At 41.0% G+C, this 23,754-nt stretch overlaps 1 protein-coding gene and 1 long non-coding RNA gene across 2 annotated transcripts in view; one reads left to right on the top strand and one right to left on the bottom strand.

Moving 5' to 3' along the window:
• The window catches only part of ANKRD26 (ankyrin repeat domain containing 26), a 144,496-nt gene extending 135,986 nt beyond the window's left edge, over positions 1-8,510 (bottom strand). Inside the window, exons 1-5 of the mRNA XM_082740860.1 lie at positions 8,079-8,510; positions 5,673-5,787; positions 5,342-5,515; positions 2,736-2,842; positions 517-654 (exon numbers count right to left, since the gene is read on the bottom strand). Of these exons, the coding sequence (XP_082596986.1) occupies positions 517-654; positions 2,736-2,842; positions 5,342-5,515; positions 5,673-5,787; positions 8,079-8,326 (782 nt within the window). The 5' untranslated portion in view covers positions 8,327-8,510. The remainder of the gene's footprint in view (positions 1-516; positions 655-2,735; positions 2,843-5,341; positions 5,516-5,672; positions 5,788-8,078) is intronic.
• Positions 8,511-15,679: 7,169 nt separating this feature from the next.
• Positions 15,680-18,120, top strand: LOC309868765. The gene is made up of 2 exons (XR_014313834.1): positions 15,680-15,884; positions 17,644-18,120. It is a non-coding gene; the product is annotated as an uncharacterized lncRNA (long non-coding RNA).
• The last annotated feature ends 5,634 nt before the right edge of the window (positions 18,121-23,754 follow it).

The following is a 23,754-nucleotide window of genomic DNA, read 5'->3' as shown; positions in this document are numbered from 1 at the left end:
TTGGCACTTGGTTAAGCATTTGCGTTCAGCTCAGGTCACAGTCTTGGGGGACTGGGATTGAGCCCCATGTCAGGCTCCCTGCTCACCAGGGAATATGCTTCTTCCTCTGTCCCTACCCTGCCCCTCTCTGAAATAAATAAATAAAATGTACAAAGAAAGGAAGGGAGGAGGAAGAGAGGGAAGGAGGGAGGGAAACAGGAAGGAAAAAAAAACCCAAAGGTAACATTCTTTGTACCCCATGCATAACAGTTATCCTTGGAATGACACAAATACAGTAAAGATAACCCTAAAGATAAACGTCTCAATAGTCCTGAGATAAAGAATCCTGCACCGGTTGTTATTGCTAACTAGTCTAGCCTTTGTCTTGGTTTCTGGCAAATGACGTGGGCTAACTCACTGCCATCCCAACGTTGCCCAAATCAAACTATGAACTCTCAACCACTACATAAGAACTAAGAGTTAAATTATTTTAAACTTCAGTCTAGTGATAACTAACATTTTAATGTACACACTTACACATCAAATCCACCAAAAACAGCATAGTCTTCTGCCGTCCATCCACATTCATCTCGAGAAGAGGTATTAACACCTTGCTGAAGAAGAAGCCTGACTACATCTGGAGATTTAGAAGTTGCAGCAAGCATGAGGGCTGTTCTAAAATAACAGAGACATAACTTTACCCTTAGGAACTCAGAGGTATCTAAACAGCAAATTTCACATACTTTACCAGGTTAATATCTTGCCTGTCAGTACAGAATTGACCATTAACAACTTCAAGTGTTTATCTTTGAATTAAAGGACAAAAAAGAAGCCTCTTGTCCCACCTGGGTATGATAGTAGAAGTTGCTAATTTAAAGTCATCTGATGAACAAGAAACTATGCTAAATTCTTTTAAAAAAGAATTCCCCATTTCTTCCTTAAGCTATTCAGTGTACTTCCAAGCCTTCTAGAGGACAGGTCTGTATAAAAAGTTATTTGCAGGGGTGCCTGGGTGGCTCAGTCATTGAAGCGTCTGCCTTCAGCTCAGTCATGAACTTAGGGTCCTGGAATTGAGCCCCACGTCTGGCTCCCTGCTCTAACACCTTGCCCTGCTCATGCTCTCTCTCTCTCAAAAAATAAAATCTTAAAAAAAAAAAGAAAGAAAACAAAAAAGCTATTTGCAGTCTCAAAAATAACAGTATTCATACTAACAGTAATAAAAGTCATAGTTGCAATGAATGATAAGATAAGCATGTGTAAGGCATTAAATTAAATACTATATATATAAGATATTATTTACACACAACAACCCTTGAAGGATCTATTATCCTCCTTTTCGTATCAGAGAACGTATCTGGTGATGATAAGTAATGTTTCCAGAGTCACATACCCAGCAAGTAGGAAAGGAATTAAACCTAGTCTTGTGTCTATCTAAAGTCCATCTTTTTTCTCTTTATCACCCACCAATGATTTGTCCTCATTCAAAGTAAAATCAATTCAATTAAAGTTATCTTTCATCCTTCACCCTTACCAATGGAAAAATATATTTTTTTCCATATATGTATATTCCATATATATATATGGAACATGAAAAAGGATGATAAACCCACACTATCTGATAATAGTAATTAATAATCACTTAGGGATCATCTAACATCAGCATTCTTTTAAAAAAAAAAAGGCAATTTAAAGTAAGAAATAGGGCGCCTGGGTGGCTCAGTGGGTTAAGCCGCTGCCTTCGGCTCAGGTCATGATCTCAGGGTCCTGGGATCGAGTCCTGCATCGGGCTCTCTGCTCAGCAGGGAGCGTGCTTCCTCCTCTCTCTCTACATGCCTCTCTGCCTACTTGTAAACTCTCTCTGTCAAATAAATAAATAAAATCTTTTAAAAATAATAAAATAAAGTAAGAAATAAGGGGGCACCTGGGTGGCTCAGAGGGTTAAAGCCTCTGCCTTCAGCTCAGGTCATGATCCCAGGGTCCTGGAATCGAGCCCCACATCGGGCTCTCTCCTTGGTGGTGAGCCTGCTTCCTCCTCTCTCTCTCTGCCTGCCTCTCTGCCTACCTGCGATCTTTCTCTGTCAAATAAATAACTAAAATCTTTTAAAAAAAGAAAAAAAACAGTAAGGAATTAGGGGTGCCTGGGTGGCTCAGTGGGTTAAAGCCTCTGCCTTTGGCTCAGGTCATGATCCCAGGGTCCAGGGATCGAGCCCCACATCAGGTTCTCTGCTCAGCAGGGAGCCTGCTTCTCTACCTACTTGTACTTGTGATCTCTGTCTGTCAAATAAATAAATAAAATCTTTTTAAAAAATAAATAAATAAAGCAAGGAATCATTCAAAAGATAAAACAACTCCTATTTATGTTTAATATGCATCTTTTAAGGAAAATATGTATGAAATAGACGTTTCCAAAAAAACTATAAAAGGGTTAAGAAGTTCAGTATTGTTTCATAAAATAAAAGGAGTCCACACTTTGCAATAAAACTAATGAAACCCATTTAGCTAACATAAAATCACATGGCAAAAAAAAAAAAAAGACTGCAGATCACATCAGTCAATAATATGAAGGAATATAAATTCTGCATATACTGTTCTTCATGTTGCCCCATCAGAATAATTGCTTTCTGCCTAACTGATGACATGTCAACATTTTTCACTATATAATTATAAACTAATCCTCTTCTTATAAAGTTAATCCTTCTGACTAAATTATTACCATCCTAGAACAATATAAGGTTTAAAAAAAACAACCACTATACCTTTTCGACTTATCAACCACATGTACATCTGCTTTTTTTCCAATTAACAATTCCACCATTTGGTGTTTGTTTTCATTTACAGCAAGCAAAAAAGGTGTGAGTTCGAACTGTAAAAGTGTAAAAACAATTTATAATTTATAAAATTACATATTTCCATACTGAATTTTAAAACCTATAAAGAATCCTCTAAACTTAAACACATAAATAAGTACTCTCACCCCCCCACCCTCCCCACCCCCATCCTCCCCCACCCCCCACCACCCCTCACCCCTGTGCTTTCACCAGCTGCTCCTTCTCTTTACAATAGCCCTCCTCAGGGGGCCCAGGTGGCTCAGTCTGAGATTCTTTCAGCTCAGGTCCTGAGCCCAGGGTCCTGGGATCCAGCCCCAGGTCAGGCTCCCTGCTCAGTGGGAAGTCAACTTCTCCTTCTCCCTCTGCTCATTGTCTCTCTCCCACTCTCACTCTCTCAAATAAATAAATATTTTTTTTTAAAAATAAAATAAATTAAATTAAGTTAAATAGCCCTCCTCCACCACTTCAACAGATTAACTGTACTCATTCTCCAAATCTTACTTCAAACATTGACCAGTTCCAAGAATCTCGGCTTCTAGCACAGCATTTATCACTGTATACTCCACTTATTTTATTGCACCCATCGAAACCAAGAGCTTCTTGAAGGAAGGGACTATTTTTTACCTCTATATCTCCAAACTCTAAAACATAGCTGGAAGAGCTTAAAGTATTTTTACTGAGTTAACAGCCTACATGATTATCTCTGCAGTAATGTTTCTTAAATTATATTCCAAAGAACATATACTTTGCTGGAAGGGGAGGATTGTGCCTCAACAGAAAGATTCAATGATCCTCTATGTTTAAGAAATATTACAGAACTGCACATTATCTCTAGCGCAAAAGAAATCGGTTTAAATTTGCTTATCCCCATTTGACAAGACTTTTCGTGGCAAACATTAACATTTCAAAAATTAGAGTTTCAGGGATACAGTGTCGAGAGCTTTCCAATAAAGGTGAAGCTTTTCTCCAGGCTATACCAACATGCTTGATTCTCTTCTATAAATGGTATCAGGATCCCACATGTCAACATAATGCACTCTTGCTCCAAATGGTTACTAAGGAGATGGACTCAGAATTAAAAGAGCAGCTCTGGGGCATCTGGGTGGATCAGTCAGTTAAGCATCTGCCTTTGGCGCAGGTCAGATTCCCAGGATCCTGGGATCCAGCCCTGCATCCGGCTCCCCTACTTTTCCCTCTCCCTCTGCCCTTCCTCCCGACTCATGTGTGTTCTCTCTCACGCTCTCTAATACATAAAATCTTTCTTTAAAAAAGGTTCATTAAAGTGAAATCTTAAAACTTCGAATAACTGACTAGACAGTTTACAGCATTGTTAGCCAAAGCCGGCCTCATTCAAAACTTGAAGAAAACCAACACTTGGGTTAACTAAAACGTAATAACTATAACCAATTGTAGATAATTGCTGCATTTAAGAATAAAATGTATCAAAGACTAGTATTAGTATCAACTGAATCATACATAGATCACTTCTCTAACTAGATCATGGTCTTAGAGCAGAATAAGGCATATTCCATGTAAAATTACTCAGAATTACTACTTGGGTTAGAAGCCAACGCATAAAAATTCCGGCTATGTGAAGAACATGCTTCTCTTCTTATAAGTCTGTATATGTGCTTTCTTCCTGCTTTCTTTCTTTACAGTCCCGACAAAAGTGTATTTCAAAAAAGTGCGCTCAAGAAAAAAAATTAAAAAATAAAAATAAAGTGAAATCTTAGACAAGTTATTTCAAAATATTTGCATTCAGGGAAAGTTCAAGCTTCTACGTATGAAAAATTGACCCTATCTATGTCAACCAACAGTGCTTCCTTAAGGGCAGTGGTAGGAGGTAAGACATGTCAAAGAAATAACAAGTGGAAGAGTGAGTGCGGTCCCCCTCGACTCCCCATGCACAGCTACTACCCCCTGAGGACCTACAAAATGCTGAGCAGGAACTACTCTGTGAAATGGGAAAACCCAGTGCAGGACATGGCAGGCAAAGTGGCTCTAAGCACAAGTAGATGCCCCTGGAGGATGTCATGACCCGATCCCCGTGCTCTCATCTTCAGAACCTTGGGGCCTGGAGTGCCCGGGGATTGCAACCTGCTGCTTTCTCCTCCCACTCGCACTCACCCAAGTTACCCCACTGGGTCATGGTCTCCCACCCCTTCCCAGCAGCACCCATTTCCTAAGCCCCTGCACAGCACCCAGCCTCCAGCATCACCTCACTCCCCTCAGGCCTTCAAGCCTTTGTGGGCTCTGAGCCCACCATCCACTCCCAAGCACTAATGGGAAGATTCTCCTCCTGGGGTGGAAGGGCGGCTGGGAAACAGAACTCTGCCCTTTCCCTGGCCTTCATCGTTCTCTAGTCCTCCCTGCCCTGGCTTTGGAGTTGTTTCCCTGTTGACAGGACTTGATGTATAGAATTCAGTATTTATTATTACATATATAAATAAATATGTAAATAAATGTTTTGTGGCTAAAAAAATTTATATACAGGTTTTAAAATTTCAAATACTTTATAAATAAAGTTGACATACCTTGTTTCTTGCTTCAATATTTGCATGGTATAAAATCAGCTTCTCTACTATTGATGTGTTCTCACCAGCAACAGCATAGTGGAGGGCAGTATTGCCAAAGTTATCCGTGAGATGTGGATTAGCACCGTGTTCTAAAAGAATAGTTACACATGCCTCTTCCTGGCATTGTACAGCCTGTCAGTAGTATCCCAAGAAACAGAGTGTAAATTCTGGGAATTTAAAGCAAGCATGCCACAGTTTTCACCAATTAGTTACATTTAAATGCAATAAATTTTCATTCTAAGTAATTAAATCAAATCCATCTCAGGCAGACACAGCTGCTACCACACACCTTCATTAGAGGAGTCTTACATTCTCTATCACAGAGGTTAAGCTGGCATTTCCTCTCTACAAGAAGAGTCACCATGTCGGCATGGCCGATGGTACAGGCCAGATGGAGAGGCGTCCTATGAAAGTGAAAAAACATTTTAGGAAATTATAGTGCACTATTTCAAAACATGGAATTAATTCATGTAATTGTAAATTTTAAATAGCATCTTATTCCTTTGACTCAAAAACAAAGATTTCATTTTCTTTTGAAGAAAGAACAATATGTATTAGTGATTATTCACCATACTAGTAAAAGAGCAGGCTATCTGACTAGGTAGAGCATGACCTCAGGATTCAGCTCAACCTGGGTTTAAATCCTACTTAACTCTGTCACTTAATAGTTATCCCTCAGCCTTATCCTCAATTTCCTCATCAAAAAAATGGAGATAAAAATAGTTATCTCGTGTCCCCTGCCCTGCTCAGTTTGAAGGTCATGTGACTCTTGATCTCAAGGGTCATGAATTCAAGCCCCATGTTGGCTATAGAGATTACTAAAAACTAAGAAAAATAAAATAAAGAATAGTTATCTCACAAGACCTCGGCACCATGCTAAATGAGGATCTATGCAAAGTTTGTTACATATTATTATTATAACTATTACTTTTGCTACTATCATACAAAGACAACACTCCAATTAGGTAAAGTGATCCAATTATGCCTACTTCTCAGATATGTTTTAAGGATTCACAAGAATACTATATTTCAATGATTCTAGGAGGGTCATTTTGTTACCTTTTAGTATCTCTGACATTAGAATGCGATTTATAATTCAAAATCTCTTACAACTATAACTGGGAGAATTTTTTAAAATTTCTTATTCGTATATAAAATGGTGGGGCATCACACAATCTATGGTGCCTTACATTAAATGAAATGATGTTATGTACATACAACAGTTTGACTGAGTTCTGGTCACATGGTTTGCATTTAAATAAATTTTAGTTCTTGAAAGAATTATGGGAAAAGAGGACTAAAATAAGAAAGAATTCTTTTTAAGTAATTCTTCACTCTGATTTTCAAGAAACTTTAAGCCAAAGGAAGAGCAGGATTCAAATAAACGGGAACAGTTTTATTTTTATACATTAAGTATTTTATATATTTTTATATATTTATGTTTTATATATCTTATAAATATATATTTATATATTATATATTGTGTTATATATTTTTATATACATTATATTAAATGATAAATGAAATTATTTTTCTCATTTTATTAAATATTTCGATTTTTTTTTTTTTAAGATTTCATTTATTTGGGCACCTGTGGCTCAGTGGGTTAAGCCGCTGCCTTTGGCTCAGGTCATGATCTCAGGGTCCTGGGATGGAGCCTCGCATCCGGCTCTCTGCTCAGCGGGGAGCCTGTTTCCCTCTCTCTCTCTGGCTGCCTCTCTGCCTGCTTGTGATCTCTCTGTCAAATAAATAAAATCTTTTTAAAAATTTTAAGTTTTTATTTTAATTCCAGTTAACATGCAGTGTTCTATTACTCTCAGGTGTACACTATAGTGATTCCAAAAATTTGCTTAATGTCATCACAATGATAAAAGAGAGCAGGTGGAACCCAAAATACTTAAAACCATGATGACTTTATTTGCTTTATGGAATGTCCATAAATACAGGAAGAATACACATTTTGAGAAATACGTCTTCCTAATCACGAACAGAACCATCTTCCCAATTCAAAATTTCCCTCGACAGCCAGTCAGTAAATAACATACAGAGTGCACACAGATATAAATTATATATTGGATTTTATCAAAGCAATTTGTAGCCCAGAAGTTGATCTATTATGGGATTAGACCTTTTTTTATAACATTATTGTATAAAAAGATGCCCATTAAAAATAAAATACTGGGGGCAACTGGGTGGCTCAGTCATTCAGCATCTGCCTTGGGTTCAGGTCCTGATCTCAGGATCCTAAGATCAAGCCCCACATCGGGCTTTCTGCTGGGGGTGAGGGGGGGGGCTGCTTCCACCTCTCCCACTCCCTCTGCTGTGTTCCCTCTCTCTGCGCCTCTCTGTCAAATAAATAAAATCTTAAAAAATAAAGTAAAATACTGTGTATATACTTCATTTCTTTTCTATCACTACTGAAATGTGGTTCAATCACGTCAAAGCTGTCTCTTAAGTGACCTATACGGGGACTTACGAGTGGGGCCAAAGCCAGCTGAGGATTTTGTTTTGCTGCTCAGACAGCCGGCCTGGGCGCTAGACCCCTTGCTGCCCGCCTCAGGAGGGAAGGCCGCCAAGCGCCCTCGGTGACAGGACCGCTCCGCTCCACAGGCTGAGCCCGGGAAGGTGCGCGTTTCTCCCGGTCCCCCCACGCCTCCCCGCCGTCTCGCGCCGCCGGCTTCCAAGTCCCTATTACCGTTTCATCTTGTCTCTTTTATTCACGTCTTTCCCAAGCAGTAGCAACCGCTGCATTTTCGCTACGTCGCCCACGGCGGCAGCTCTGTGGATCTTTTTGAGATCTTTCACGCGGACGTCATACCCGCGCTGCGACTTGTTGACTTCTTCATTCTTGTCAGCCCGGGCCCGCAAGCCATTCATCGGCTCGGTGCGAAAGGTCGGGGATGAACGCCCCTTCCCAGCCCCGAAACCAAAAAACTTCTTCATCGCAAAGCCTAGAGGCTTCACCAACACTTCACCTTCCGCTCGGCTTTTCGCCGCCTCTAGACGCCAACACTAGCGCTAGAGATAAGCCAAACCGACCTCGCCACTACATCACAGTAGCAAAGGTACGCGGTTCGTAATCTTCCAGCACAAAATAACCGTAACCAGGCGGTGACTTCCAGCACAAATGCGCTTGCGCCCCCTCTGAAACCCGCGTCGCTGCGCCTGCGCCTGCGCTTGAGCATACAGGGCCGTGATTAAATGTGCCCAAAGCGCATGTGCGAGGCCCAAGCCTCTCAAATCTCAGTGATCGCTTGTGTAGCCGGGAGGGTTCCCTTCAAACGTTAGTGGGAGTTGGCTGACCCATTCTAAAGTATCTGCAGAGATTAGAGTCGCCGGTGTGGAAAAGCAGTCCTTATATACTACTGGGGCTAGAGGGCACAAAACTTAAGGATGCTGAATGCCTCCTCCCCCAGAAAATGTCCCTAAAAAATGCTCTTCTTTAGTTTATTCCTCTTCTATAGGACTCCGGGTCCCAGCCGGTCTCCGTGGAATTGAGCAGATGCAGCAATAAAAAGTCGTTTTCAGGGGTGCCTGGATGCCTGGGTGGCTCAGTTCGGCGCCGGCCTTCCCTGGGGCATGATCTTGGGGCCCTGGGGTGGAACACAGGTCGGGCTCCCATCTCAGCGGGAGAAGGGCTTCTCTCTTTTCTTTTTTTTCTCTTTTGTTTTTTTTCTCTCTCTCTCTTTTTTTTTTTTTTTTTTTCTTTCTCTCTCTGTCTCTCCCTCTCCCTGTCTGTCAAAAAAATAAACGTTTTTTAAAAATCTGTTTTCATGGTCAGAGACTTGGCGGTGTGTATCATCAAACGCAAACTTATGAGGGGAAAACCAGTCACGTCCTCCAGAGGAAAACGCATTTCTGCCTGCCTCTTAATGCTCCCATTAGGCCCAGCCTTACACTTACATTTTCTTTACTTTTATTTTTTGCGTTATTTCCCAATTAAATCTTTAAGCTTTATTTTGGAGCATGGTGCAACATTTAAGGTTTGTTTTGTTTCTTAGAGTGTGGAGATACTGGGGAGTTGGGCAATGGGAGAGGGAGAAAGGAGACCCTTCTATTTTTAAGATTTTATTTATTTATTTGTCAGAGAGAGAGAGAGAGCGAGTGAGCACAGGCAGACAGAATGGCAGGCAGAGGCAGAGGGAGAAGCAGGCTCCCTGCCGAGCAAGGAGCCCAATGTGGGACTCGATTACAGGACACTGGGATCATGACCCGAGCTGAAGGCAGCTGCTGCTCAACCAACTGAGCCACCCAGGCGTCCCAAGAAAGGAGACTCTTAAACAGGCTCCACCCCAAGGGCAGAGGGGAGGGTATGATTTCAGGACCCTGACTTCATAACCTGAGCTGAAGTGAAGAATCAGAGTAACACTGAGTCACACAGGTGTCCCAACATTAAAGAACCAAAAAAAAAAAAAGGTTATTTGCTTGTCATAACTAATCCATCTTTTCTTACCTAGTTTAAAATACCATTTCATCGTGGGGCGCCTGGGTGGCTCAGTGGGTTAAAGCCTCTGCCTTCGTCTCAGGTCATGGTCTCGGAGTCCTGGGATCGAGCCCCGCATCGGGCTCTCTGCTCGGTGGGGAGCTTGCTTCCTCCTCTCTCTCTCTGCCTGCCTCTCTGCCTACTTGTAATCTCTGCCTTTCAAATGAATAAATAAAATCTTAAAAAAAAAAAAATTTTTTTTTTTTAAATACCATTTCATCGTTAATTAAATTCTCAGGTGTTTCTTTCCCTGTTTCTCAGTTTTACATTCTGTTCAATTGACTAGTACCCTTCTTGTATCCGTACTGTACTATTTTTAACCTCTTTATAAAATATGTTCTAATATCCATTACAGGTACATCCCAGAGTCCTGGGATTGAGCCCCGCATCAGGCTCTCTGCCTAGCAGGGATTCTGCTTCCCTCCCCACACCCCCCACACCACCACCACCCCCATCTACTTGTGATCTCTGCCTGTCAAATAAATAAATCTTTTTTTTTTAAATCCATTACAGGTCCATTGTCCCCGTTCTTAATCTTCTCTTTCAGTATTGTCTTGGCAATATTTACCTCTACATTATTTGAGATGAATTTTTCATCAATATACCAAATTAAAACAGTGAGAATCTGTCTGCAATTTGGTTTAAGAATTAACCTTCACAGAATAAATCTTGAATCAGTATATCTAGATACATGTTATGTCTCTCAATTTTTTAAGTCTTATGTTTTTCCATTTCAATGTATCTAGATACATGTTATGTCTTTCAACTTAAGTCTTATGAGCTTCTGGGTAGTCTTTTTATTTATATAAATCCTGCATTTTTTTGCATACTTCTTGATATATTTATATCTGGGCTCTTTCATTTTTCTACTGTGATAGCATAGTTTTCCATTATAATTTGTAAATGGTTATTGTTTTGATATCTGTGTATCTATTTGGCAAAAGAGTGAAGAACTTTTTAAGCTACACTTTTGTTAACAGAAGTTGGCAGTTTCTGGCAGCTACTTAGGGAAGGCACAAATTGGACGGTAAAGATTTCACCAGAAAGATCAATATTAAAGAATGGTATGATGCGGGGTGCCTGGGTGGCTCAGTGGGCTAAAGCCTCTGCCTTCGGCTCAGGTCATGATCCCAGGATCCTGGGATCAAGCCCCACATGGAGCCCAGCATTGGGCTCACTTCCCAGCGGGGAGCCTGCTTCCCCCTCCTCTCTGCCTGCCTCTCTGCCTACTTGTGATCCTTCTCTCTCTGCCAAAGAGTAAATAAAATCTTTAAAAATAAAAAAAAAAAGAATGGTATGATGCAGTTGAAAAAAAAATCAAGTAAAATGCAAACAAGATGGGCTGTGTGTCTCATATATATGTATGTGCTGTATACTGAGAGTCTACAGAAAATCCTTTTAATGTGGTGCTTGATCCAGTAATTACAACTGGACTATACCTGATATTGTGGGTGAAGCAGACAGACAGGAATGGGAGTAGACCCATGACAACAGCTAATACAAAACCAGCTTCCCCCAAACTTGCCAGATTCCTATTACATATGCTATTCCTATTACATTCCTATTTCATTGGCTAATGATTTTAAGAATTAACCAAAGTAGGGGTGCCTGGGTGGCTCAGTGGGTTAAAGCCTCTGCCTTTGGCTCAGGTCATGATTCCAGGGTCCTGGGATCGAGCCCCACATCAGTCTCTCTGCTCAGCAGGGAGCCTGCTTCCTCCTCTCTCTCTCTCTCTGCCTGCCTCTCTGCCCACTTGTGATATCTCTCTGTGTCAAATAAATAAATAAAATCTTAAAAAAAAAAAAAAAAGAATTAACCAAATTAGGAGCCCTTGGCTGGCTCATTTGTTAGAGACTACTACTTTTGATCTTGTGTTATGAGTTTAAGCCTCACACTGGGCATGGAGCTTCTTCTCACTTCATTTGTATCTTAGGAATAAATACCCAGTGGTGCAATTGCTGGGTCATTGGGTCGTTATTTTTAACATCTTGAGAAAATGCCATACTGCAAAACCAGTCTTTAGAATGTTGATGTTTTTATGTCAGATTTTAAAAGACGTACTATAATGGAGCTGTAATTGGCATTTTCATTAATTAATATGGAGTGAAATTAAATATCTTCTCCTATATTAAAAAAATACTTTCTCTGGTAGTTAATCTCATCCTTGCCAAATTCTTTACTCACCATGCTCACACAAGTAAAAGCCACAGGTTCCATTAATTATGAGTTAGGACCATGTAAAGTGTGTGACCGTGTTCTTATTTTCCCTTAGGGAGAAAGTATTAAAGCTGAGTTTTGTTTACTGCACGCCTCTAATAGATTTTTTGGTTGAATTGTACCATTAGTAATCAGATGAAGTCATTTTGGGGAGTTAAAAATAATGAAATAGATTGTTTGTTGTTACAAAGAAGTGAAAAATCTCCCATTTTCCAGAACCTTTGTTTCTCTTATGTTATCCTGTGAACTTACCAAGTGATCAGATAAATCAGGATGTTTTTGTGATAGATGGGCATCTCCTGAATAGGTCCTGGGTGTAAAGAGATATGGCCAAAATTCCAAAAGAAAAGTATGTGTGGGACACCTGGGTGGTTCAGTCAGTTAAGCATTTGCCTTTGGCTCAGGTCACAATTCCCAGGGTCCTGGGATTGAGTCCCGCATCAGACTCTCTGCCTGCTGCTCCCCCTGCTTGTGCTCTGCTTTCTCTGGCAAATGAACAAATAAAATATTTTTTTTAAGTGTACATATCATGAACTCTCAAGGAAACAGATGTATAGTGAGAGCCTCTCTGGAGCTGCCATCTTACTGTGTTTAAGTGGATACATTTCACTTGATGAGATTATCCTTCATGTTTTATCCTTTTTGTGCTGCAGAAATAATTTTAGGCTCTCACCTCAAATTTCGCCACCCTTCACAGTCCTGAAAGTATGTTAAAGACCAACTGTTCTTAAACCTGAGATGTTATGTCTATGTAACTCCTAGAAATTATGAACTAGGTGCTGACAAAGGTAGAGGTGTCAGAAGTAAGGAAATGAGACAAAATAGAAAGGTATTTGGAGAACTTGGCAGCTAAAGGATTTTCAAGAGGAACAAAAGGGAGAATTTTTTTCTTATTTTGAAATAATCACAATTAGCTAAAAAGCCATAATCAGTTGGAAAAAATATGAAATGACAGCGATGATAAGAAATTAGTGGTTCAACTAATGTGAAGCCTGGTGTAAAATCTTCATGGATATGGAAACACAGCCCTCACTAGTTAGAATGGCAAATTGCCAGTATTAGTTCTGCTATGACAAAGGTTCAATTTTTAAAAATTTGAAGGAAAAATCATGTTTCATGCTATTATAGCAGAAAACGACAGACTTCAGAATTTATGCAGCTGATATCATATACTTTATCATATAACCAATTTTTTTTTTCCTGTTTGGGAAATTAGGCAGACGTGTTTGCCTGTACCCTCTCTCCACATAAGCTAATGCCTTTTGTATAGTTTTTAAATTTTTTGGTTAGATTTTAAGATGCTTAAGTTTAATGCTTCTTGGTGTTATAAAAGATCTTCAGATCTTCTTATATAAAATGTGAAGAGTTATTAGAGGAATAAATAGAAGGAAAAAGTGTGTAGGTAGGTTCTGCTCACTAATTTTTTCTTGTTTAGGCTTCATGAAAATACACTATGTCCAAATGTGAGATATTACTCATGCCTATCCCAAGTCCCCAGTGTAGTTTTATCCACCAGAGCTTTTGGTCTCTTAGAACTGATTATATGGTTAACATGTTTTATCAATCACTTGTGACAGAAAAGCGGTATCTTGAATTTGTGCTCAATTTGTGGGAAGTATTTCTCTAAATGGATAATGCTGATTTGTTTTTTGAAAAAGACTTACATAAATTGTAACAATGGGGAAGATTTGTGAGTTATATATTTTAGACTTTATTATCTAATGCTGAAAGCTTCCTTTGTTAACCTTTAAACACATATTTTTTTTTAAGATTTTTATTTGAGATAGTGAGTGAGAGAGAGAGTATTGTGGGGAGGTTATAGTGGAGAGACAGAGGGAGGAGGAGAAACAGGCTCTCCACTGATCAGGGACCCTAACATGGGGCTTAATCCCTGTAAGGACCAGGTTGGCCAGAGGGAGGCACTTTGTTGTGAGCTTGGGTTGACCCTGCCCCTTCAGGAGGAACCTGCTTGCAGGCCCCAGATATGGGAGCGGGCCAGGCCTGATGGAGACATCGAATCAGTGGGGCGCGCATATATTTGCTGTGGTGAATTGGAATTCGATTGGCCACCCGTATTGCTGACCAAGCATGACTGTGCAGTTTTCCATGTGTGTTGCAGTCTCATTGGCCACCTGTGTGTGAGCCGGGCTCAACCACCTCTATAAAGGTTAGTCTGTGAGGCAGGGGAGGAGTAGTGATAGCGTCGGGGTCATTGGGAAGATTCTCCTCCTGGGGTGGAAGGGCAGCTGGGAAACAGAACTCTGCCCTTTCCGTGGCCTTCATCGTTCTCTAGTCCTCCCTGCCCTGGCTTTGGAGTTGTTTCCCTGTTGACAGGACTTGATGTATAGAATTCAGTATTTATTATTTATTACATATATAAATAAATATGTAAATAAATGTTTTGTGGCTAAAAAATTTTATATACAGGTTTTAAAATTTCAAATACTTTATAAATAAAGTTGAATTAAAACACAACCAGGGACCGTTTCCTGGGGAAGTTGACTGCAAGGACCACATGTGTTGGAATGTCGCATAGACCATGATGGATTTCAGTCTCTACCATTTCTTGTCAGTGTCTTCTACAGACTTCTTAAAGCTACAAAATTGGGTAATTTCCCCTTGCCAAACTTTTCTAGTATTTCCATGGATTAAAATGGCAAAACAGTATGAAATTTTCAGGACAGACGATGGCATGGCATGGCACAGTATTTTGGTCCATTCACCAGGCACCCATCAGCAGCCTAGGACGTGATGGGGAAGAGGAGGGACGCCGGCACCCCTCCAGGGCCTTTTACAGCAGGAATGCCTTCCCGGGGAAGGCAGGATGGTGATCAATAGCGATTTTTGTTGAGGGATGCTTCTGGTCGCTTTTGACAGACAGGAACCTCTGACATATCCTGCGTGGGACACTACCCATGAGTCAGAGGGGATTTGGTAATGGACCTTCTTTCCTTTTCTGGGAGCATGGCCTCAGTAGTCTTCTTCAGTTCCCAAGGACTCTACCTTGGGGTGCCTTTTAACCCACTGGAAATAATTTGGATTGCAAAACTTAGGAAAGGACTGAGCTGCTCTAACACTGCATGGCCTCAAAGGGAACTCTCAGATCTCCTCTGCAGCAAACAGGGCAAGTGGACCTAGGATACCTTCATTGCTCACACCTAGGCCTTCAGTGCTCTACACCAGGACCCCGAACTAAGGAGCCTTTGCAGAATGTTTGCCCTAATGAGTCAGCTAGTAAACTTCCTCCTGACACACTGGATGATAATTACGCAAATAAGCCTTCTAGTAAATCCAGGTTGCTGGGCCATCCCTAGCAAAGGGGACTCTGACTTTATCTCTCTCTGTTCCTCCTAATAGATGTGGGGGCTTATCCCTCACTCATTTCCCGTGTTAATGGCTATAACTGGAGCCAACTGGGGTTAGTCTAACTCGAGACAGAGACCTTAAGGAAAATTTCCAAGCAGCTGCCGAAACTCCCTTTGTTTCGGGGAAATTCCCTGTTTTCTCTGGCCTGACAGGGACTGCCTAAGCCTTTTCCCTTTGTTCATGGGAAAGCATGGAATCTGCTCCTCTCTTGGGGCTGATGAGCTCTAAAACCGGGAGTCCTTTCTCTGCCTCCTGGCAGCACTTTGTTTCTTCTGTTTCCCCCTTCTCGTGTTTCTGCACCAACGTGCATGCAGCCTGCATGACTAGCCTCTAGATCACGCACAGTGGCTCCTCCTCTCCACACTGTCAAGGAGCAAGAAGAGCAGTCCCTGGACCCAACACCCCCCACTCTGGATCTTTCCACCCGTGTCTCAGGTAAATATTCAAAGTGGAGTGGGCCCAGGTGGAACGTAAATCAGTATCTGAGCTAAGTTAAGTTTGTTGGTTTAATTAAGATAGACATGCCTTCTAAGTTATCAGCAGTAAATGTGAAACTTCAAAGTTTACTGAAAGTCAAATAAGCTCGTGCTATTTGTTAAAATCCGTTAGCAAAGAGATGACTAAAACTGATGGTTGTCTGTCTCAAAGTTTTAACGGGTAATTGCTGAGATAGCTTTCAAAGTCTTTGATAACCTGAAGCTTTAAAGTTTTGGTTGGATGACAAATGGAATTAAATTATGGACATCTAGGTCTTAACCAAACAGGATAAAATGCTAAGTCATTAATTACTGGTTGTAGGTTTGTGTTTTTTACTTCTTTCAACAAAGAAAATAAGAATATTTAAATCTGTTGGTAAACGTGTTTTGTGCTTAACTGATTCATAAATTGGCATCTAAAGAATTCTGTTGTAACCATCCACAATTGGTTAATAACTGACTAGAGGTTAAGGTCTTTCTAAGAGTACAAAATGCTAAGTGTAACTAAGACTGATGGAAATAAAAGAAGCAACTCTGTATGTAGGAAAGTAGAAGAAATGTAAAAAAATAAAAAATTAGAATACATCTTTTTAAAAGTAAAAGAAGGTAATTTTGTCCTAAATGAAATGGTTGTTTGGAAGGAAATGGCTTGGGACAAAACCTGAATGCAAAGGAAAGTTGTAGAAGGTTTGTGAAGGGAAATCTTCAGAAGAGGAATTTTAGGTAGGGTCAGGACGGACTAAGATTGAAATGAATGGGTTTTTAAGGTACATTAGTATAGGACTGAAATTCTCTCTGTTCAAAAAGGACAAAGTTTTCTTAGATTAATTGATCTGCTGTGAAGAAGAAAATGTAAATGGTTTTCTCTTTTCCTGTCCAGAAAAACCACTTTCTCATTTTGCCTATATCAGGGATAAGTATATCCCTAATTATATTTCGGCATGTGCTTTAAAACTTTATAAGATTTTAGCAAATGTTGACAAGATTTAAGTTGTAAATCTCTTTAACTCGGGCTTTTCCTTGGTATACTAAGTTACTCATGAAGTACTGCTAAACCAATGATATACCTTGGGTTTCATTTGGGTAAATGCTATAACTATTCAAGAGATTCTATGCATTTCCTAAAGTTTTAATGTTTTGATAAATCATCACTTGATATTGTAATTATGGAAGTGTTATGTGTCACAGAAATCACCTGATTTCCTTGCCAGCTAAATTGTAAACTCTTGTCTCATCAGCTCTAACCATATCCATTCTGAGTTTTTGTCATTTATAATTGTTTTAATTCTCTTGTAAAATGAGTTTTTTCTTCAAGCAGATTCATATAAAGGACTTTCAAGACAAATACAGATATTTGATATACTTGAAAATCCTAAAACTGAAATGGGTAAGAATTTCCAGAACTAACTGAAGCTGAATTCACCAGATTTAGTAACATGGGACTAAATGAACTACAAGATTATAGTGTTGTGTCTCTTAATGTTTTGTCTTATTTTAAACATTGCTGGTTCTCTAATGTTTGCTCTTCCAGACTAGGGATACTTTTTTCTTAAGATGTCTGTGACTTACAGAAATGTAAAAATATTTGCAAACAAATCAAAGCATTCAACTTTTCTATCTGAGCACCCTGAAAATCAAAGGTCTCAGTAAGTATTCTTTCTTCCATGTCAATCAGTCATTTGCATAAGTTCAATAAGAATCTGTTCTCCTTGTAACAGGACACCATTGGAAACATGGATTATTTTACCAAGGCTTTGACTGGAATGTCATATTTGAGAAAGACATGCATAGACTCAGATATGACCAGACATTTTAAAAGAACTAAGGTTGACTTTATGAAACCTGGAGCCGTAAAGCCACTTGGAACTGTGGCCTGATACCTCGCTTACAGAGTTCTCAGCAGCCTCACCAGGTGAGTAAAGAATGTCACTCCCTGGTAGGTGCAAAGCCTCAGGAAGAGGAATTCGCCCAAATCAGCAAGTATTGCAGGCATGTTTGATGGCATGGAGAGCCTTCTTCTGGCCTGGAGAGGCTACTAAAAGTTTAACCTAGATTCCTTATAAGAAGTTCCAGCAGTGCAGATTCTAAAAGATATATATGATCACACTCACTCTTCTTGCTGAGCTTATGTAAATAATTAGGCCAAGTTTGTTAAAACTGGACTTGTCTCTCAAATAAATTAGTCCTGATTTGGCTATCTCTGGAAATGAGGGTTATTTTGGAGAGAAAAATTATGTTTTAATAACCTACCTTTATGGATGTCAAATTCTAGATTTGATTGTCTTTAGATGTTTACCTAAGCTAGACAATTTGAGGTAAACTTCAGAAAAGTTGCACAATAGCTCATTTAGACCATCTTCTTGTTTTTTTATTCTGAGGGGATAATAACAAGACTCCATGGCACATGATTAAACAACTAGAAAATGGGATTGATTCCCCAACAACTGTATAACTTAACTATCACCTTGTGTGTGGCTGGAATATGAAATTGCCTAAAAGCCAGTATACCGCACTCCATAGGATTAACTATGGACTTGTGGAGATAATGGATGACTCCACTTTCTTTACGATTGGATTGGATGATGCATGAGAACTCCCCTTGTCTCTCAACAAGTTTTCTCCCACTTGCCAATGATCCTCTGTACAGGATATTGTTAAGCCTGGACCACTCAAAGGGCTTCTTAATGGTTTCATCCTTTAGTCATATTTTCCTAGAAGTCACCTCTGTTGAAGTGCAATTGCAAACAAATGCTTTAGTGAAGCATAGAACAGTCCTCCTCATAAAAAGAGCCTCAAAGCTCACTATGGGACAGTACCTGACTGTAATGACTTCACATCAGGTCTAGATTTGTCTTAAAAGCCAAAGGTCACCAATGGATGATGGAGGCCAATTTATTAAATACTGGGCTACACTTACAGATATGCCAAAAATAATCCTTAAAATCTTGTCAAACTTTAAACCTAGGTACCCATATGCCTCAACCTGACCATTGTACTTCTTTCTCTATAGAGCAAAACTGTTCAGAGGTTATCAATCTTGCTTACTCTAGTTGGCCAGATTTAAGATGCTCCTATTAAAAATACAAATGACAGTTGGTTTACTGGTGACAATAGATTTCATAAAAAGAATAAGAAAAGCTAGGTATGCCATAGTGCTCACTAGCACTTTGCAATTGCCAAAGCCTAAAAATAAACATTAACACTGACTCCAAATATGACTTCCTGGTACTACATGCTCATGGAGCTATTTGGAAGGAAAGGGGATTGCTGTCAAGCCATAACTCCCCAATCAAATATGGGCCTAAGTTACAAAACCCTCCTTATCGCTAGACTGAGGATGGCATATATCAAATCTGGGATACATATTTGTGGCTCACACCCACTATTGGACAGCTCAGTCGAAAGGCAGTTTAATGCCCAGAACAAAAAAATCATACATATGATACTTGGGCAAATAACACACGACATCTAGGATGGCTATCATTAAAAATGTGTTCCCAAATAATAGTACTCCAGGCTACTGACTGGTTCACTACTGATTGGGTAAGGCGACCTGGCATTAGATGGTCAGCTCCAAATAGAACTCACTGGATATGTGGAACTAACCTGTGGCCCTGACTTCCTCCAGGGTGTATAGGTTGCTTTACCTTAGGATTTGCCTGGACTCATGGGCCCATTACTAAAACCATCACCACTCCAGCTAATCTCCCCAATTTAAAGCAAAGATGGACATGATCTGTTTTTAAATGGTATGATCACTTAACATCCATTTTTGCTCCATCTGTGGGACTAGAGGGTATCATGTGGCATGTAGAAGTCCTTAATAAATATACTGCAAAGGCACTCAATGATTCACTAAATAGCATCTCCTTACTTAATATCGAAGTCTCCCAGATATGCAAGACAGTCCTAAAAATAGAATGGCCTTAGATGTCCTGACAGCAGCACAGGGTGGCACATGTGCAATTATCAAAGCAGAATGTTGCGTGTACATCCCAGATATCACAAAAATGTCACAGGACTAATAAAAGATATGAATATACAGATTAAGGCTCTACAAGATCCTTCTCTCTCTCCAGTGATTGGTTAAGTTCCTGGCTTAAAGGAGGACTATGGCCAACAATTAAAAATCTCCCTTTTGGGGCTTCTTATTCTTTTTTTTTTTTTTTTAAGATTTTATTTATTTATTTGACAGAGAGAAATCACAAGTAGGCAGAGAGGCAGGCAGAGAGAGAGAGAGGAGGAAGCAGGCTCCCTGCTGAGCAGAGAGCCCGATGTGGGACTCGATCCCAGGACCCTGAGATCATGACCTGAGCCGAAGGCAGCGGCTTAACCACTGAGCCACCCAGGCGCCCTGGGCTTCTTATTCTTATAGCCTTATTAATCTTAATGTGTTGCTCTATTCAATGTTTCTCTACTTGGTGCCAAAACTCCATTACTGCAATTACTTCACAACAGATGATCCTCACCACGCACAAAGACACCTTTTCACTGTCAGCGCTGGATTCAGCTGCCTCCCCTATACGTTCCACAACTGATCAATGTTGACCCAAGTAGATAGGGACAGCTCAACACCCCTTTTCAGCAGGAAGAAGTTATAGAAGATGAGACCTTCCACCTTCAAGTACCTTAAAGATTTAAGGGTCAAAATTGTTCAGGGGGGAATGATGAGGGAGCAGGAGGCTGGCTGAGGACAAAGCAAAAGCTGGCACCTTGCACCCCCTCTCCACCAACTCCCCTCAGTAATATGTGTGATGTTCCTCAGGCACCCCCACTGCCCTAAAAGAAAAACAAATAGTTAACTTGCAGAGATCACAATCCTGCAAGACAGGAGTCTCCCTTGGTTTACAAATGTCCTACCTTATCAATAGCCCAATTTCCAGAGGCACATAACTCCGTTCCTCAAGCCCTAACATCACCCTCCTGTCCATAAAAACTGAAGGAGGCTAAAGCAGAAGGAAATCTCACTAACAAGGATGCTTGATAGGAGGAATGTGACATTCCACCAGGAAACTCCCAATTGTCTTCATGATAGTGTCTCGTTAAAGGGAAAAACAGCCTTGGCTTGATAGACACCAGGCCTTCAATATCCTGTCTTCTTTACCCTGACAGCTGTTCTGAACAGCCCCTTTGTCCTCACCTACCCAATCCTGTGAATATAATCAGCCACTCCTCACATCCCTGATGCAGCAGCTCTTTCTGTCCACGGGTCCTGTCCCCGTGTTTAATAAACCACCATTTTGCACCAAAGATGTCTCAAGAATTCTTTCTTGGTCATCGGCTCCGGACCTCACCCCACCGAACCTCACCTAGGTTCTGGAACTTCATCAATACTATTGTAAATAAATAAATAGCAGATATTTCTCCACCACTTATGAATGATTCACCTCTTCCTACTAATATGAAATGTCACCATATTTGGGTGTTTGGCATTTTCTACTATGCCCCATTAATTCATCTGTCTTTTTTCAGCTATTAGTAACCATGTAATTTGTGGAAATTTAAGATACATTTGGTATCTGGAAGGGCAAATCTGTCTACTTATAAAAATTTAAGTTTTTAATTCCAGTTAACATGCAGTGTTCTATTACTCTCAGGGGTACACTATGGTGATTCCAAAAATTTGCTTAATGTCATCACAATGATAAAAGAGAGCAGGTGGAACCCAAAATTCTTACAACCATGGTGATTTTATTTGCTTTATGGAATGTCCATAAATACAGGAAGAGTACACATGTTGAGAAATACGTCTTCCTAATCACGAACAGAACCATCTTCCCAATTCAAAATTTCCCTCGACAGCCAGTCAGTAAATAACATACAGAGTGCACACAGATATAAATTATATATTGGATTTTATCGAAGCAATTTGTAGCCCAGAAGTTGATCTATTATGGGATTAGACCTTTATTTAATGACATTATCGTATAAAAAGATGCCCATTAAAAATAAAATACTGGGGACGCCTGGGTGGCTCAGTCATACAGCATCTGCCTTGGGTTCAGGTCCTGATCTCAGGATCCTAAGATCAAGCCCCACATCGGGCTTTCTGCTGGGGGTGAGGGGGGCTGCTTCCACCTCTCCCACTCCCTCTGCTGTGTTCCCTCTCTCTGCGCCTCTCTGTCAAATAAATAAAATCTTAAAAAATAAAGTAAAATACTGTGTATACACTTCATTTCTTTTCTATCACTACTGAAATGTGGTTCAATCACGTCAAAGCTGTCTCTTAAGTGACCTATACGGGGACTTACGAGTGGGGCCAAAGGCAGCTGAGGATTTTGTTTTGCTGCTCAGACAGCCGGCCTGGGCGCTAGACCCCTTGCTGCCCGCCTCAGGAGGGAAGGCCGCCAAGCGCCCTCGGTGACAGGACCGCTCCGCTCCACAGGCTGAGCCCGGGAAGGTGCGCGTTTCTCCCGGTCCCCCCACGCCTCCCCGCCGTCTCGCGCCGCCGGCTTCCAAGTCCCTATTACCGTTTCATCTTGTCTCTTTTGTTCACGTCTTTCCCAAGCAGTAGCAACCGCTGCATTTTCGCTACGTCGCCCACGGCGGCAGCTCTGTGGATCTTTTTGAGATCTTTCACGCGGACGTCATACCCGCGCTGCGACTTGTTGACTTCTTCATTCTTGTCAGCCCGGGCCCGCAAGCCATTCATCGGCTCGGTGCGAAAGGTCGGGGATGAACGCCCCTTCCCAGCCCCGAAACCAAAAAACTTCTTCATCGCAAAGCCTAGAGGCTTCACCAACACTTCACCTTCCGCTCGGCTTTTCGCCGCCTCTAGACGCCAACACTAGCGCTAGAGATAAGCCAAACCGACCTCGCCAGGGTTTGGAATCTTGGAGCACCTAACAACCGTAACCATGACGCCAAGCACAAATGCGCTTGCGCACCTCTGAATCCCGCGTCGCGGAGCCTGCGCCTGCATAGAAAGGGCGGGCGACTCAAGGTGCGCAAAGCGCATGTGCGAGGCCTAAACCTCTCAAATTTCAGTGACGCCGGGAGGGTTCCCTTCAAATGTTAGTGGGAGTTGGCTGACCCTGTCTGACTATATCCGCAGAGGTTAGAATCGCCGGTGTGGAAAAGCAGTCCTTACATAATACTGGGGCTAGAGTGCATGAAACTTCAGGATGCTGAATGCCTCCTCCCCCAGAAAATGTCCCTAAAAAAAGGCTATCCCTTAGTTTATTCCTCTTCTATATCCCTCCGGGTCCCAGCTGGTCTCCATGGAATTGAGCAGATGCAGCAATAAAAAGTCGTTTTCAGGGGCGCCTGGATGCCTGGATGGCGCAGTTCGTTGGGCGCCTGCAGTCGCTGGGGCATGATCCTGGGCTCCTGGCTCAGCGGGGAGCGGGCTTCTCTTTTTTTTCTTTTTTTCTCTCTCTCTCTCCCTCTCCCTGTCTGTCAAAAAAATAAGTTTTTAAAAAGCCTGTTTTCATGGTCAGAGACTTGGCAATGTGTATCATCAAGTGCAAACTTATGAGGGGAAAACCAGGCACGTTCTCCAGACGAAAATGCATTTCTGCCTGCGTCTTAATGCTCCCATTAGGCCCACCCTTACATTTAAATTTTATTTACTTTTATTTTTTGCTGTTATTTCCCAATTAAATCTTTAAGCTTTATTTTGGAGCATGGTGCAACATTTAAGGTTTCTTTTGTTTTGTTAAGATTTTATTTTATTTTTCTTTATTTGACAGACAGAGATCACAAGTAGGCAGAGAGGCAGGCAGAGAGAGAGGAGGAAGCAGGCTCCCCACTGAGCAGAGAGCCTGATGCAGGACTGGATTCCAGGACCCTGAGATCATGACCTGAGTTGAAGGCAGAGGCTTTAACCC

Source organism: Mustela nivalis (genome assembly GCF_964662115.1).
Source record: "Mustela nivalis genome assembly, chromosome: 7".
NCBI lineage: Eukaryota > Metazoa > Chordata > Mammalia > Carnivora > Mustelidae > Mustela > Mustela nivalis.
The sequence above is the reverse complement of the archived record's forward strand: the minus strand, read 5'-3'. Positions and strand labels throughout refer to the sequence as shown.